Source organism: Pseudophryne corroboree, chromosome 10 (assembly GCF_028390025.1).
Source record: "Pseudophryne corroboree isolate aPseCor3 chromosome 10, aPseCor3.hap2, whole genome shotgun sequence".
Lineage (NCBI taxonomy): Eukaryota > Metazoa > Chordata > Amphibia > Anura > Myobatrachidae > Pseudophryne > Pseudophryne corroboree.
The window spans coordinates 117,893,212-117,911,196 of record NC_086453.1 but is presented as its reverse complement, the minus strand read 5'-3'; the positions used below and the strand labels follow the sequence as shown (position 1 = coordinate 117,911,196).

Below are 17,985 nucleotides of genomic sequence, written 5' to 3'. Positions count from 1 at the left end.
AAGCTGCAGCTCACTTTACAGCACCGGAGGTCACAGTTACAGGAAGCCCCGATGATCAGCAGCCCTCCAGGAGCTCTGATCACGGATCCCCGGGTATTGGTGAAAATGATCAGGGTTGGGGGGGTCACCACGTTGGGGTAGTGGGGCTTGTTGCAAAGGGGAGGTGGGTGCTAGCGTCAGTGGTAGCATTGGCAATGTCGGGCGGCGACGCATGTGCAGCACCAGTGTAGGACTGGGGCATGTAGGGCCCACGGGGGGAATGCAGTGGTATGGGCCCATGTTTAGGGGTGTGGCCAGACCACAGAGGGGGTGTGGCCTGCCACCTTATTGGGTTGACTAACCATTAGAGAGTGCAATGTCTGGGCCCCTTCATAAATATATAAAGTAAATTCATCTGCTGCATGCATGATAATGTACCAGATTAATAACAGACTAATAACAGCAATGCATTGTAGAAAATACACCATAGTATAGTATAAGGTAACATATGTATAATGTATAATTCAAGTGCACAGTCTGGAACCTGATCCTTAGAGCAGGAGGTGGGCCCCCAGACAGTAGGGCCTACCGGTGGTTTCCCCTGTACCGCTGTGGGCCAGTCCAAGCCTGTGCAGTACATAATCATATTTTTCATAAATAATACCCCGATTTGTCTGTGGAGTGGCATTGCAGGGACAGAGCTTGCTCGCATGCTCTGTCCCTGCAATGCGATAATTGAAACATTCGTACGATGTAATCAATTATCGCATTGCAGATTGGGTCGATTTTATCACAGCACATCTGCATCCTCAGATGTGGGTGGTGATAAATCGGCCCCTAAGTGAGTCTGAAAAAAATAAATTTAAAATAATGAGGAAAGATAGGGGATGCTGCTTTCACTGTGCTGAAAATCTAATGTACTGTGCCTTACTAATTAGTACTAAACTGTAAAGCAGCAATTTGGATGCAAACTGTGACATGCACCAACGCCAGTCTCCTTATCTGTTTGTTCCTCTTGTCTGAGCAGCCATGATTCTCCCTTGTTTTACAGTAGCTGTATATATTCTCCATAAATGGCACAGCATATATCCTCCCAAGAATGCAATCTTTCTTCTTGTACACTCTTTACCGGGCTTAATCTTGACTCTTTATTTTATTCTTAACAATATTTATGAAGTTGTTATATGTTATATACTGGAAACTCTAAAAATGTACAGACAGCAATTGAAGCCAGATTACGACATTCTGCCTTTTTATAGCTACATATATCTCATGTTTTAGCATCATAGATATTTTATTAAATAATATATTTGCACCTGTCCTATGAAGACTGTACTACAAATTCGGTTCCTGTGTGTGCTGTAGCATAAAGTGGACATCTCTCCATACAGTAAATAGTAAATTACGTATCTATTGTACACTTCTTACTGACCCTGCCATATAAGAAATATCATACTCCTCTCCATGTCTTACACAGGTCCTTGTGATGCTAAAGGAAACCCTTAACAATTGACACTGGACGTACGGAGCTGAGCCTAGACAGTCAATGGAACACAACTTGAGGCTTGTTGAAAAGATAGTCCTGATCGATTCAGTGGCTTCCATTGTCCTCTGGCAAAAGCACTTGAGCTACTGCTGACATCAAAGGCCAAAGGGAGAAAGAAGGCCGGGAGCAGGTCTTAGCAACCAAAGAGCACAACGCCAACCATAGGAGAAGACCCGGGCTTCTTCTTCCCAACATTTTTTTATTGTGAATTAGATATCCCCCCAACCTGTCACCCTGGAGTCGTGGAAGAGGTGGAATGAAGGCAGAATGGTGTGGTGTGAGAAAGGGGTTCAGGTTCTTATGACCACGGTGGGAGCTTTTGCTGCATTCGGGCTCATGACAATCGCAATAGGAACAGATTACTGGCTCTATGCTAGGGCCTTCATTTGCAACACGACTAATATATCAAGTGAGGAAACCCCTCTGAAAGATAAGAAAGATCCTGGAGGGCTGACTCATTCTGGCCTCTGGAGAATTTGTTGCTTGGAAGGTAAGAATGGGTTTAAGATCCACTGGCACAATGGAAAACATTTATAGAATGTGTCTGAGAGGGGTGGGTGCCAAGAGGAGAGCTGGGTGGGAATACATTTCCACGTCCAGGCCCCTTTAAGGAGACCTCAAGTGCAGGGTTGGTGTAACCATTTAATGCAATGCCAAAAGCACATATCACTGTGAGCTTCTTCATGGGGCCTCACACCACAGGAATGTACGAGGGTTGTTCAATAAATAAGGTAACAAGACCACTCATTGCATAATTTATTCAACTAATAGTATGGCCTTGGTATAGATTATATTTCAACATAGTCCCCATATTTGTCTAAGCATTTGTTCCAACGGTACACCAAGGCATTTATCCCAGCATAGAAGAAATCAGTGTCAAGCATCTGAAGCCAGGACATGACGGCTTGCTCAACTTCACCGTTGGCTGTTAATCACCTTCCACACAAGTGCTTATTCAATGGTCTAAAGAGATGTAAATTACTTGGTGCAGGCCAGGACTGTAGGGATGCTTGACATATGTGGTGGACCATCCAGATTGGCGCTCATCTTGAACATCTGTCCAGCCATTATCAAAGGCAGTACACCAAAACCAAACCTGTTTCCATGACATGATGTAATCACCTTACACCTTAACAAGTTGGTGATGAATTTCAGCTGCTGATGAGCCCTTTAGACACAGAAATCTGTATACACTACACACCTCAATGTTTGACCATGTTTCCCCAGCTCAACCATCTTACAACTGATGTAGAGGACAGTTTGACTGATATGTGGCACAGTCTAATAGCTATGAGGGGAAGCAGTGGTGTACCTGCTCTTGCCTGGCAGGGAAATTAGAATGAAATAGAGAACATTACACATGTGAGAGGTCTTGTTACCTTACGTATTGAACTATCCTCATAAATGGGGACAGGGCATAGGCTACCCCAGTGACTCGTGGCCCCAGTACCAAGGTTCACCTGATGTCTCAGCAGCTCTGACAACAGGTAACTGTCTATCAAAATGATAAGTATTATACTGAGTAGAAAGGGAGGAGGATTTTAAGAATTAAACATTCTAATAGCCTAAGTTTGTTCTTTGCAATTATTTGCATTGTCAAACCAAAACTTCCTTATAACAGTAGTACCTTAAATTCACCAGGATGAAGAGTTCTAAACACTTTTAACAGGCCTCAATATTTCCAGTTGTATGTATTTATGTGGTCATCAAGGTACAGTTAGTAAGAGTTTAATTACAGTTGTCCCAATTATTTCATGTTCCAGTTACAATATTTTCACAAATTCAATTGTTCTATGAAAAGAAATATGACTAAAATGTAAAATCATACAATAATTATGTCTAGTTTGTTTTAAAATATTTTTTCTTCAATTAACGCTAGTAGACTAACGAGAGGTAAGTGAAAGGGTACTTAAAAAGTGGGCATCACCATAACGGCACTAAGCTTGGAAAATTAATTAAAATATGGGCAAACATCAGAAAGAATGCATCCTGACATGCTGAGTTTGTCATAGGGATGGGTCACTGCCTATAGTTAAGGACACATATTGATGTTTTCCGACTGCTCCTCCAATCATTATACTGGTGTTCAGTCTCCAGAGTAAAAGAATAGGGTGGTCCATTTAAATATGGTGCAGGCAGTAACTTAAAGTAAAATAGCAATTTACTGCCATGAAATACTGCATAGTACAGAGATTATACTTCCTTTATTCATCCACAACCTTGAAAAGTGGAGGGTTGTTATTTCGGGTTCAGTATGATTTACCGATTGACACAATCTCGACAGTCATAATCCTGACAGCCATTGGCCTACAGTCAAAATACCGACACAGTCACAATACTGACATTCCTTATGCCAACATGTTAAAAATGCCGACATAGGGGGTCATTCCAAGTTGATCGCTCGCTAGCTACTTTTGCAGCGCTGCGATCAGATAGTCGCTGCCCACAGGGGAGCGTATTTTAGCTTTGCAAGTGTGCGGACGCCTGTGCAGCCCAGCCCTGTAAAAACATTTTGTGCAGTTCCTGTGTAGGTCTGAACTTACTAAGCCCTCGCCATCACTTCAGCCTGTCTGGTCCCGGAATTGACGTCAGACACCCGCGCTGCAAACATTTGGACACGTCTGCGTATTCCAAAACACTCCCAGAAAACAGTCCGTTTACACCCATAAACGCCTTCTTCCTGTGAATCTCCTTGCGACCAGTTGTGCGAATGGATTCTGCGTTAAATCCACCGCTCAGCAACGATCCACTTTGTACCCGTACAACGCGCCTGCGCATTGCGGTGCATACGCATGTGCAGTAGTGACCTGATCGCTGCGCTGTGAAAAACGGCAGCTTGCGAACAGGTCGGAATGACCCAAGTAGTCAGAATACCGACAATTGAAATGCCGACATGTCAAAATACCAACATGAGTTTTTTTGTGTTTTTTGTGTCAATGTCAACAACATGGACACAGTCTAAGTGTACCGCATCCCCTCGCTTCAGGCACACTATTATATTCCCCCTCGAGGTCCATTGGGATGATAAAGTATGAACAAGTCTGTTTTGGGGCAAAAATAATTTTAAAACGCATATCGCCATTTTGTCATGTCGGCATTTCAAATATCGGTATTCTGACTATGTCGGCATTTTGAACATGTCAGCATAACAAATGTCGGTATTTTGACGGTGTCGGTATTTTGACTGTCGATGAATGGCTGTCGGGATTATGACTGTTGGTATTGTGTCCGTCGGTAAAGCAACTGCTACCCATTATTTCAAGGTGGCGTAATGTTTAAACAAGTCAAATGTTAAAAATGTCTGCATATCCTTTGGTCTCAGGGTTTTTAAACGTAAACTAAAGTACAAGTCTTCTTATTTTATTTTCAAGCTACAGTGACCGTTGAGAAAACCTATAGAGTAGAATATAAACACTAGTGACGCAAGTACATAGCATGCTTAGATGTAACACAACGTTCTCTACATAGAGTTACTTCTTGCACTTCCTATTCTTTCCGAGATGTGGAGGAATATTTTTTAAAGGTAAATTTTGTTCAATATTGGACAATTTCAGATAGATCTTAATCGATGTTGTGCAGATCTTAATCAATGTTTTGCTTTCAGGGTTAAAACACACATTTTCTAACATTTAAAAATTATTATAAAAAATCATCTGCTAGTAAATGTGTGTTATAACTAGAGATGAGCGGGTTCGGTTTCTTTGAATCCGAACCCGCACGAACTTCACTTTTTTTTCCACGGGTCCGAGCGACTCGGATCTTCCCGCCTTGCTCGGTTAACCCGAGCGCGCCCGAACGTCATCATGACGCTGTCGGATTCTCGCGAGGCTCGGATTCTATCGCGAGACTCGGATTCTATATAAGGAGCCGCGCGTCGCCGCCATTTTCACTCGTGCATTGAGATTGATAGGGAGAGGACGTGTCTGGCGTCCTCTCCATTAGAATAGAGATAGATAGATTAGATAGAGAGAGATTGTGCAGAGTCGCAGACAGAGTTAGTTTACCACAGTCAGTGACCAGTGCAGTTGCTAGCTAACTTTTATTTAATATAATATATCCGTTCACTTCTCTCTGCTATATCCGTTCTCTGCCTGAAAAAAAAAACGATACACAGCACAGTCAGTCACACAGTGTGACTCAGTCTGTGTGCACTCAGCTCAGCCCAGTGTGCTGCACAGTCATCAATGTATAAATTAAAAGCTTATAATTAATTGTGGGGGAGACTGGGGAGCACTGCAGGTTGTTAGCAGGAGCCAGGAGTACAATTATATTAATTAACAGTGCACACTTTTGCTGCAGGAGTGGTGACCAGTGCCTGACCACCAGTATAGTATTGTTGTATACTACTAATATCTCTTTAAATATCAACCAGTCTATATTAGCAGCAGACACAGTACAGTGCGGTAGTTCACGGCTGTGGCTACCTCTGTGTCGGCACACGGCAGGCAGTCCGTCCGACCAGAATTGTATTATTTATTATTATATACCTACCACCTAACCGTGGTTTTTTTTTCATTCTTTATACCGTCATAGTGTCATCCTAATTGTTACGAGTATACTACTATCTCTTTATCAACCAGTGTACAGTGCGGTAGTTCACGGCTGTGGCTACCTCTGTGTCGGCACACGGCAGGCAGTCCGTCCGACCAGAATTGTATTATTTATTATTATATACCTACCACCTAACCGTGGTTTTTTTTTCATTCTTTATACCGTCATAGTGTCATCCTAATTGTTACGAGTATACTACTATCTCTTTATCAACCAGTGTACAGTGCGGTAGTTCACGGCTGTGGCTACCTCTGTGTCGGCACACGGCAGGCAGTCCGTCCGACCAGAATTGTATTATTTATTATTATATACCTACCACCTAACCGTGGTTTTTTTTTCATTCTTTATACCGTCATAGTGTCATCCTAATTGTTACGAGTATACTACTATCTCTTTATCAACCAGTGTACAGTGCGGTAGTTCACGGCTGTGGCTACCTCTGTGTCGGCACACGGCAGGCAGTCCGTCCGACCAGAATTGTATTATTTATTATTATATACCTACCACCTAACCGTGGTTTTTTTTTCATTCTTTATACCGTCATAGTGTCATCCTAATTGTTACGAGTATACTACTATCTCTTTATCAACCAGTGTACAGTGCGGTAGTTCACGGCTGTGGCTACCTCTGTGTCGGCACACGGCAGGCAGTCCGTCCGACCAGAATTGTATTATTTATTATTATATACCTACCACCTAACCGTGGTTTTTTTTTCATTCTTTATACCGTCATAGTGTCATCCTAATTGTTACGAGTATACTACTATCTCTTTATCAACCAGTGTACAGTGCGGTAGTTCACGGCTGTGGCTACCTCTGTGTCGGCACACGGCAGGCAGTCCGTCCGACCAGAATTGTATTATTTATTATTATATACCTACCACCTAACCGTGGTTTTTTTTTCATTCTTTATACCGTCATAGTGTCATCCTAATTGTTACGAGTATACTACTATCTCTTTATCAACCAGTGTACAGTGCGGTAGTTCACGGCTGTGGCTACCTCTGTGTCGGCAGTCGGCAGGCAGTCCGTCCATCCATAATTGTATTATTATTATAATATATACCACCTAACCGTGGTTTTTTTTTCATTCTTTATACCGTCATAGTGTCATACTAGTTGTTACGAGTATACTACTATCTCTTTATCAACCAGTGTACAGTGCGGTAGTTCACGGCTGTGGCTACCTCTGTGTCGGCAGTCGGCAGGCAGTCCGTCCATCCATAATTGTATTATTATTATAATATATACCACCTAACTGTGGTTTTTTTTGCATTCTTTATACCGTCGTCATAGTGTCATACTAGTTGTTACGAGTATACTACTATCTCTTTATCAACCAGTGTACAGTGCGGTAGTTCACGGCTGTGGCTACCTCTGTGTCGGCAGTCGGCAGGCAGTCCGTCCATCCATAATTGTATTATTATTATAATATATACCACCTAACCGTGGTTTTTTTTTCATTCTTTATACCGTCGTCATAGTGTCATACTAGTTGTTACGAGTATACTACTATCTCTTTATCAACCAGTGTACAGTGCGGTAGTTCACGGCTGTGGCTACCTCTGTGTCGGCAGTCGGCAGGCAGTCCGTCCATCCATAATTGTATTATTATTATAATATATACCACCTAACCGTGGTTTTTTTTTCATTCTTTATACCGTCGTCATAGTGTCATACTAGTTGTTACGAGTATACTACTATCTCTTTATCAACCAGTGTACAGTGCGGTAGTTCACGGCTGTGGCTACCTCTGTGTCGGCAGTCGGCAGGCAGTCCGTCCATCCATAATTGTATTATTATTATAATATATACCACCTAACCGTGGTTTTTTTTTCATTCTTTATACCGTCGTCATAGTGTCATACTAGTTGTTACGAGTATACTACTATCTCTTTATCAACCAGTGTACAGTGCGGTAGTTCACGGCTGTGGCTACCTCTGTGTCGGCAGTCGGCAGGCAGTCCGTCCATCCATAATTGTATTATTATTATAATATATACCACCTAACCGTGGTTTTTTTTTCATTCTTTATACCGTCGTCATAGTGTCATACTAGTTGTTACGAGTATACTACTATCTCTTTATCAACCAGTGTACAGTGCGGTAGTTCACGGCTGTGGCTACCTCTGTGTCGGCAGTCGGCAGGCAGTCCGTCCATCCATAATTGTATTATTATTATAATATATACCACCTAACCGTGGTTTTTTTATACCACCTAACCGTGGCAGTCCGTCCATAATTGTATACTAGTATCCAATCCATCCATCTCCATTGTTTACCTGAGGTGCCTTTTAGTTCTGCCTATAAAATATGGAGAACAAAAAAGTTGAGGTTCCAAAATTAGGGAAAGATCAAGATCCACTTCCACCTCGTGCTGAAGCTGCTGCCACTAGTCATGGCCGAGACGATGAAATGCCAGCAACGTCGTCTGCCAAGGCCGATGCCCAATGTCATAGTACAGAGCATGTCAAATCCAAAACACCAAATATCAGAAAAAAAAGGACTCCAAAACCTAAAATAAAATTGTCGGAGGAGAAGCGTAAACTTGCCAATATGCCATTTACCACACGGAGTGGCAAGGAACGGCTGAGGCCCTGGCCTATGTTCATGGCTAGTGGTTCAGCTTCACATGAGGATGGAAGCACTCAGCCTCTCGCTAGAAAACTGAAAAGACTCAAGCTGGCAAAAGCACCGCAAAGAACTGTGCGTTCTTTGAAATCCCAAATCCACAAGGAGAGTCCAATTGTGTCGTTTGCGATGCCTGACCTTCCCAACACTGGACGTGAAGAGCATGCGCCTTCCACTATTTGCATGCCCCCTGCAAGTGCTGGAAGGAGCACCCGCAGTCCAGTTCCTGATAGTCAGATTGAAGATGTCAGTGTTGAAGTACACCAGGATGAGGAGGATATGGGTGTTGCTGGCGCTGGGGAGGAAATTGACCAGGAGGATTCTGATGGTGAGGTGGTTTGTTTAAGTCAGGCACCCGGGGAGACACCTGTTGTCCGTGGGAGGAATATGGCCGTTGACATGCCAGGTGAAAATACCAAAAAAATCAGCTCTTCGGTGTGGAGGTATTTCACCAGAAATGCGGACAACAGGTGTCAAGCCGTGTGTTCCCTTTGTCAAGCTGTAATAAGTAGGGGTAAGGACGTTAACCACCTCGGAACATCCTCCCTTATACGTCACCTGCAGCGCATTCATAATAAGTCAGTGACAAGTTCAAAAACTTTGGGTGACAGCGGAAGCAGTCCACTGACCAGTAAATCCCTTCCTCTTGTAACCAAGCTCACGCAAACCACCCCACCAACTCCCTCAGTGTCAATTTCCTCCTTCCCCAGGAATGCCAATAGTCCTGCAGGCCATGTCACTGGCAAGTCTGACGAGTCCTTTCCTGCCTGGGATTCCTCCGATGCATCCTTGCGTGTAACGCCTACTGCTGCTGGCGCTGCTGTTGTTGCCGCTGGGAGTCGATGGTCATCCCAGAGGGGAAGTCGTAAGCCCACTTGTACTACTTCCAGTAAGCAATTGACTGTTCAACAGTCCTTTGCGAGGAAGATGAAATATCACAGCAGTCATCCTACTGCAAAGCGGATAACTGAGTCCTTGACAACTATGTTGGTGTTAGACGTGCGTCCGGTATCCGCCGTTAGTTCACAGGGAACTAGACAATTTATTGAGGCAGTGTGCCCCCGTTACCAAATACCATCTAGGTTCCACTTCTCTAGGCAGGCGATACCGAGAATGTACACGGACGTCAGAAAAAGACTCACCAGTGTCCTAAAAAATGCAGTTGTACCCAATGTCCACTTAACCACGGACATGTGGACAAGTGGAGCAGGGCAGGGTCAGGACTATATGACTGTGACAGCCCACTGGGTAGATGTATGGACTCCCGCCGCAAGAACAGCAGCGGCGGCACCAGTAGCAGCATCTCGCAAACGCCAACTCTTTCCTAGGCAGGCTACGCTTTGTATCACCGCTTTCCAGAATACGCACACAGCTGAAAACCTCTTACGGCAACTGAGGAAGATCATCGCGGAATGGCTTACCCCAATTGGACTCTCCTGTGGATTTGTGGCATCGGACAACGCCAGCAATATTGTGTGTGCATTAAATATGGGCAAATTCCAGCACGTCCCATGTTTTGCACATACCTTGAATTTGGTGGTGCAGAATTTTTTAAAAAACGACAGGGGCGTGCAAGAGATGCTGTCGGTGGCCAGAAAAATTGCGGGACACTTTCGGCGTACAGGCACCACGTACAGAAGACTGGAGCACCACCAAAAACTACTGAACCTGCCCTGCCATCATCTGAAGCAAGAAGTGGTAACGAGGTGGAATTCAACCCTCTATATGCTTCAGAGGTTGGAGGAGCAGCAAAAGGCCATTCAAGCCTATACAATTGAGCACGATATAGGAGATGGAATGCACCTGTCTCAAGTGCAGTGGAGAATGATTTCAACGTTGTGCAAGGTTCTGATGCCCTTTGAACTTGCCACACGTGAAGTCAGTTCAGACACTGCCAGCCTGAGTCAGGTCATTCCCCTCATCAGGCTTTTGCAGAAGAAGCTGGAGGCATTGAAGAAGGAGCTAACACGGAGCGATTCCGCTAGGCATGTGGGACTTGTGGATGCAGCCCTTAATTCGCTTAACAAGGATTCACGGGTGGTCAATCTGTTGAAATCAGAGCACTACATTTTGGCCACCGTGCTCGATCCTAGATTTAAAGCCTACCTTGGATCTCTCTTTCCGGCAGACACAGGTCTGCTGGGGTTGAAAGACCTGCTGGTGACAAAATTGTCAAGTCAAGCGGAACGCGACCTGTCAACATCTCCTCCTTCACATTCTCCCGCAACTGGGGGTGCGAGGAAAAGGCTCAGAATTCCGAGCCCACCCGCTGGCGGTGATGCAGGGCAGTCTGGAGCGACTGCTGATGCTGACATCTGGTCCGGACTGAAGGACCTGACAACGATTACGGACATGTCGTCTACTGTCACTGCATATGATTCTCTCAACATTGATAGAATGGTGGAGGATTATATGAGTGACCGCATCCAAGTAGGCACGTCACACAGTCCGTACTTATACTGGCAGGAAAAAGAGGCAATTTGGAGGCCCTTGCACAAACTGGCTTTATTCTACCTAAGTTGCCCTCCCACAAGTGTGTACTCCGAAAGAGTGTTTAGTGCCGCCGCTCACCTTGTCAGCAATCGGCGTACGAGGTTACATCCAGAAAATGTGGAGAAGATGATGTTCATTAAAATGAATTATAATCAATTCCTCCGCGGAGACATTGACCAGCAGCAATTGCCTCCACAAAGTACACAGGGAGCTGAGATGGTGGATTCCAGTGGGGACGAATTGATAATCTGTGAGGAGGGGGATGTACACGGTGATATATCGGAGGGTGAAGATGAGGTGGACATCTTGCCTCTGTAGAGCCAGTTTGTGCAAGGAGAGATTAATTGCTTCTTTTTTGGGGGGGGTCCAAACCAACCCGTCATATCAGTCACAGTCGTGTGGCAGACCCTGTCACTGAAATGATGGGTTGGTTAAAGTGTGCATGTCCTGTTTTGTTTATACAACATAAGGGTGGGTGGGAGGGCCCAAGGATAATTCCATCTTGCACCTCTTTTTTCTTTTCTTTTTCTTTGCATCATGTGCTGATTGGGGAGGGTTTTTTGGAAGGGACATCCTGCGTGACACTGCAGTGCCACTCCTAGATGGGCCCGGTGTTTGTGTCGGCCACTAGGGTCGCTAATCTTACTCACACAGCTACCTCATTGCGCCTCTTTTTTTCTTTGCGTCATGTGCTGTTTGGGGAGGGTTTTTTGGAAGGGACATCCTGCGTGACACTGCAGTGACACTCCTAGATGTGCCCGGTGTTTGTGTCGGCCACTAGGGTCGCTAATCTTACTCACACAGTCAGCTACCTCATTGCGCCTCTTTTTTTCTTTGCGTCATGTGCTGTTTGGGGAGGGTTTTTTGGAAGGGCCATCCTGCGTGACACTGCAGTGCCACTCCTAGATGGGCCCGGTGTTTGTGTCGGCCACTAGGGTCGCTTATCTTACTCACACAGCGACCTCGGTGCAAATTTTAGGACTAAAAATAATATTGTGAGGTGTGATGTGTTCAGAATAGGCTGAAAATGAGTGTAAATTATGTTTTTTGAGGTTAATAATACTTTGGGATCAAAATTACCCCCAAATTCTATGATTTAAGCTGTTTTTTAGGGTTTTTTTAAAAAAACACCCGAATCCAAAACACACCCGAATCCGACAAAAAAAATTCGGTGAGGTTTTGCCAAAACGCGGTCGAACCCAAAACACGGCCGCGGAACCGAACCCAAAACCAAAACACAAAACCCGAAAAATTTCCGGCGCTCATCTCTAGTTATAACCCTGGAAGACCAACATCAATTAAGATCGATTAAGATCAATTTAAAATCGAACAAAACCGACCTTTAGTAAATAACAAAACCGTCCTTTAGTAATTATACCCTGTGGTCTGAGCTACCCAACTAGCGGCTATAAAACTGAAGTGGGCATTTCTGCAGGGTTACCTTTGTACATAGAAATTCCAGTGTAAGTACGAGAAATAAACTAGGGAGTAATATATTTTATTATTCAATTCTGCTCTGTACAATCCATAATGAGGCAATTATAAAGAATCATATGCCTTTTCCATGCCAAGATAAAATAACAGAGGTTAGAGGATGGTATCAGTGATGGATGTCATACAAAATTATTATTACCCCATGACTCTCTGTTTGTTGTCTGGAAGGTAATTAGTGAAGCCCTTATTACAGACGTTGGATGATAATTTAACATTTTAAGTAACATTTTTGTGGAGCACAGAGATTGGGCGTCAATTATCACAGATGGAATTATCTTTGCCAGGCTTGGGGAAATCTGATATATAAGCTGTCAAAATGTCTAGGGGAAGAGCAGTACTTGTGAGATGAATAGCAGCAGAAGTTTCATGGCATGGTAGTGATAAATATCTTATATAATGGGCCACAACACTTTTCAGGCCTTGTTATTCATAGAGATGTGCGGCTGGCACTTTTCGTGTATTGTGTTTTGGTTTTGGTTCTAAATCCACTTTCGTGTTTTGGTTTTGGCTTGGTTTTGCCGAAACCACTCTTTCGTGTTTTGGTTTTGGCTCTGGATGATTTTTGAAAAAAACATAAAAACAGCTAAAATCACAGAATTTGGGTGTAATTTTGATCCTACGGTATTATTAACCTCAATAACAATCATTTCCACTCATTTCCAGTCTATTCTGAACACCTCACAATATTGTTTTTAGGCCTATAAGTTGCAACAAGGTGGCTGTATGACTAAGCTAAGCGACATAAGTGTGCGGCACAAACACCTGGCCCATCTAGGAGTGGCACTGCTGTTGCAGACAAGATGGCACTATTCAAAAATTAGTCCCCAAGCAGCACATGATGCAAAGAAGAAAAAGAGGTGCAATTAGGTAGCTGGATGGCCGAGCTAAGCGACACAAGTGTGCGGCACAAACACCTGGCCCATCTAGGAGTGACACTGCAGTGGCAGACAGGATGGCAGATTTAAAAAATAGGCCCCAAACAGCACATGATGCAAAGAAGAAAAATAGGTGCAATGAGGTAGCTGTATGACTAAGCTAAGCGACACAAGTGTGCGGCACAAACACCTGGCCAATCTAGGAGTGGCACTGCAGTTACAGACAGGATGGCACTTAAAAAAAAAAAAAACAGCTCCCCCCCAAAAAGCGCGATTGTCTACTCTTAAAAAAGTAGACTCAATTATAGGTACAAGGCTTACCAAAAGATTTTCACCTGATTTAGTCTTGTATATGTATGATACACTATGAATGTTTATTTTATGTTTTCTTTGAGCACCTCTGGATTCTAATGGCATTCTTTTGACCACATCGATTTCTGGAGTGTGGGGTGACACTTCTTTGTCCATTTCCTGAAATCAGAGGCAGCCATCATTGGCGCACGGTATCCTATCATAATTGTTTGTTTTTTAAACATATATATTAGTAGATGCTCAATTAGCTTAGTGATATCATTCAGGTGCTCGAAAGGGAGGGGTATTTCTAATAAAGAAAAAAAAAAGCATTTGTTTCCCCCAGCACCCTGAATGATAACCGTAACCAGATATAAATTCCACATGATAACAGAATATACAACAATTTCACCAATCTTGTATCCCTCGGCGCTAAAGAACTCTGATGAATGAGATTTCTTATAGAAGTGTTCACTTTATCCTGTGTGTTTCCTTTAAGGAAGAGAAAAACACTTCATAGGGCAGGACCGTTTGTTCTCAAAGGACCAAATATTCAATATTAAGATGGACTCCTACCATATGTGCTGGTCTACAGTGAAAGTAGACAAGTAAGCAGATTTATTGAGAGGGTATTCCCACCATGAATTGGTAGCCGCGTATCCTCAAAAACAATAAAAACACATCATAGGGCAATCAACTTCCAATATATGGGCATCAACAATGTTGGGATGGACTCTTACCCTATATATTGGTCTACCATTCTAGTAGACAAATGTGCAGTTTTGTTTAGATGGTTTTCCCCACCATAAGTGCTCGGCTGGATTTCCTCAAAAATAATAGAAAAAGGCCGCCATAGCATAATAAAATTTAATCACAATAAAACATACAAAAATGTGGAAGAAAGGCAGTCGTGCTAGACTCTCACCCTGTGGATTGGTCCACTCCGAAAAGTAGACAAACAGATATAAGATGGTATACAAACAGGCGTCCCTGCAAGCTCTTATCCGACCCAGGTGGTAGTCCAGAATCCTGCCTTCAACTTCAGTGCGACGCGTTTCGATACTTACCAGTATCTTTTTCAGAGCATAATGACTGCCTTTCTTGCACATTTTTGTATGTTTTATTGTGATTAAATTTTATTATGCCTTTTTCTATTATTTTTGAGGAAATCCAGCCGAGCACTTATGGTGGGGAAAACCATCTAAACAAAACTGCACATTTGTCTACTAGAATGGTAGACCAATATATAGGGTAAGAGTCCATCCCAACATTGTTGATGCCCATATATTGGAAGTTGATTGCCCTATGATGTGTTTTTATTGTTTTTGAGGATACGCGGCTACCAATTCATGGTGGGAATACCCTCTCAATAAATCTGCTTATTTGTCTACTTTCACTGTAGACCAGCACATATGGTAGGAGTCCATCTTAATATTGAATATTTGGTCCTTTGAGAACAAACGGTCCTGCCCTATGAAGTGTTTTTCTCTTCCTTAAAGGAAACACACAGGATAAAGTGAACACTTCTATAAGAAATCTCATTCATCAGAGTTCTTTAGCGCCGAGGGATACAAGATTGGTGAAATTGTTGTATATTGTGGTTTGCTTTAGGAGTGTTTGGTGACACTCTTCATCAATTGTATCACACAGGCTGCTTGTTGCGCAGGAGCGGGGCTCATAAAGTTTTTTACACATGATAACAGAATTCAATGCAAATATGTGTAACGAAGATCTCTGAATTCTGTTATCATGTGGAATTTATATCTGGTTACGGTTATCATTCAGGGTGCTGGGGGAAACAAATGCCAATACACTGACTACACTGGACAGCACAACACAGCACAAGACTCGCCACCGCACTTTCCCGCCCCCACACAGACACTGAACACTGAGGACACGTCTTCTCAATACACTCTCCGAGACTGGAATGAAAATGGCCGTGATGCGCTGCTCCTTATATGGAATCCAAATCCTGCGAGAATCCGACAGCGGGATGATGACGTTTTGCCGCATTCGAGTTTCCTAGTCAGGTGGGAAAACCCGAGCCTGGCTCGGAACCGAACTCGGAAGGCAAAGTCCGGTAGGGTTCTGTTCTCTGAGAACCGAACCCGCTCATCTCTAATTAACACCATCATCATACAGTATGCCAAAGGTCTGCTGATCATTTGTATCTTGTATTGTACGCATATGTCTGATGAATGTTACAGCACAAAGGAGTCTGTTCATATAGATAATGTGTTCGGTTATGAATTGTCACCTTTCATTATATATCGCATCAGTTTAATGTGATCTATAGCTCTTTCTAGTAGCAATTCACGCATACTTACCTTTCCTGCGATGTGCCTCGATAACCAGGGCTACTGCGATCCTGTCTTCAGTGGCGGTCCTCTTTAAAAATCCTGGATTGAGAAAGGAGGTGCTTACTGCTTATGCGCCAGCGTCCGAGCTCAGGAGATGCTGCAGGGGCCGCTGTGATATTTAAGGGTGGGGCTAGAACAGGTGCTAGGCTGGCAGACAGGGAAGTAATCAACTTCCCTGTCCTTTTTGCATTGTAGTACAGATAACGCCATCATGAGATGGCGTAATCTGTACACATCATTGGAAAGGAAATCAGGATCACACTTACTATACAAAAGTTTGGTCATGCAATGCAGACACGGAACAGGGGTGACTCTGGAGAAGTAATGATCTTCTCCACGGTATCCCGTTCTATGAATAGAACGAAGCAGAGAAAAGCCCTGTTCCCAGCAAAATATGGGCTTTTCTCTGCTCTATGAATAGACACCAAAATACCACTAATTATTTCAGATTGGTTTATGAAAGTACTCAAGAGACTAAAGAAGTCCTTCTAACCCTGTCTGAGCCTCGTCAATATTATAAGATAACAGAGATACAGTAAAACTGTTTCAAGGATTAATAGTTCCTTGTTGTTTACTGTGTGTATATATATATATATATGTATGTATATATATATATATACACATATATATATATATATATATATATATATACAACGCTCAAAAAAATAAAGGGAACACTTAAACAACACATCCTAAATCTGAATGAATGAAATATTCTTATTAAATACTTTGTTCTTTACATAGTTGAATGTGCTGACAACAAAATCAAACAAAAATTATCAATGGAAAGCAAATTTATTAACCCATGGAGGTCTGGATTTGGAGTCACACTCAAAATTAAAGTGGAAAAACACACTACAGGCTGATCCAACTTTGATGTAATGTCCTTAAAACAAGTCAAAATGAGGCTTAGTAGTGTGTGTGGCCTCCACATGCCTGTATGACCTCCGTACAACGCCTGGGCATGCTCCTGATGAGGTGGCGGATGGTCTCCTGAGGGATCTCCTCCCAGACCTAGACTAAAGCATCCGCCAACTCCTGGACAGTCTATGGTGCAACGTGGTGTTGGTGGATGGAGCGAGACATGATGTCCCAGATGTGCTCAATTGGATTCAGGTCTGGGGAACGGGCGGGCCAGTCCATAGCATCAATGCCTTCGTCTTGCAGGAACTGCTGTCACACTCCAGCCACATGAGGTCTAGCATTGTCTTGCATTAGGAGAAACCCAGGGCCAACCGCACCAGCATATGGTCTCACAAGGGGTCTGAGGATCTCATCTCGGTACCTAATGGCAGTCAGGCTACCTCTGGCGAGCACATGGAGGGCTGTGCGGCCCCCCAAAGAAATACCACCCCACACCATTACTGACCCACTGCCAAACCGGTCATGCTGGAGGATGTTGCAGGCAGCAGAACGTTCTCCTTGGCGTGTTACCCTGAACTTAGAGTTACTTACCCTGTGCGATCGTTCCAGCGATGAAGGTCCCGGAATTAACATCAGACATCCGCCCTCCAAACGCCTGGACATGCCTGCGTTCACCGAACCACTCCCGGAAAACGGTCATGCGCAGGACCGACCCGTTCGCACCGATGCGACAAACAGCAGCGTGCGAACGGGTCGTAATGACCCACCATGTCTCCTCTCACTGCAGTCCTAGGTCCTATAATAAAAATGGAATGCGGTCGTCATATAGATGATGTTCACTATATCAACATTCCTAATATCGACACGGCAATGTTGACAGGTATGATGTCAACATGCTTACA

General features: G+C 43.6%; 1 protein-coding gene across 2 annotated transcripts in view; it reads left to right on the top strand.

The window, feature by feature from the left end:
- The window catches only part of CACNG8 (calcium voltage-gated channel auxiliary subunit gamma 8), a 225,887-nt gene that overhangs the window by 116,346 nt on the left and 91,556 nt on the right, over positions 1-17,985 (top strand). For both annotated transcript variants that reach the window (XM_063942763.1, XM_063942764.1), the window contains one exon: positions 1,457-2,015. In XM_063942763.1, the coding sequence (XP_063798833.1) occupies positions 1,793-2,015 (223 nt within the window). In that variant the 5' untranslated portion in view covers positions 1,457-1,792. The remainder of the gene's footprint in view (positions 1-1,456; positions 2,016-17,985) is intronic.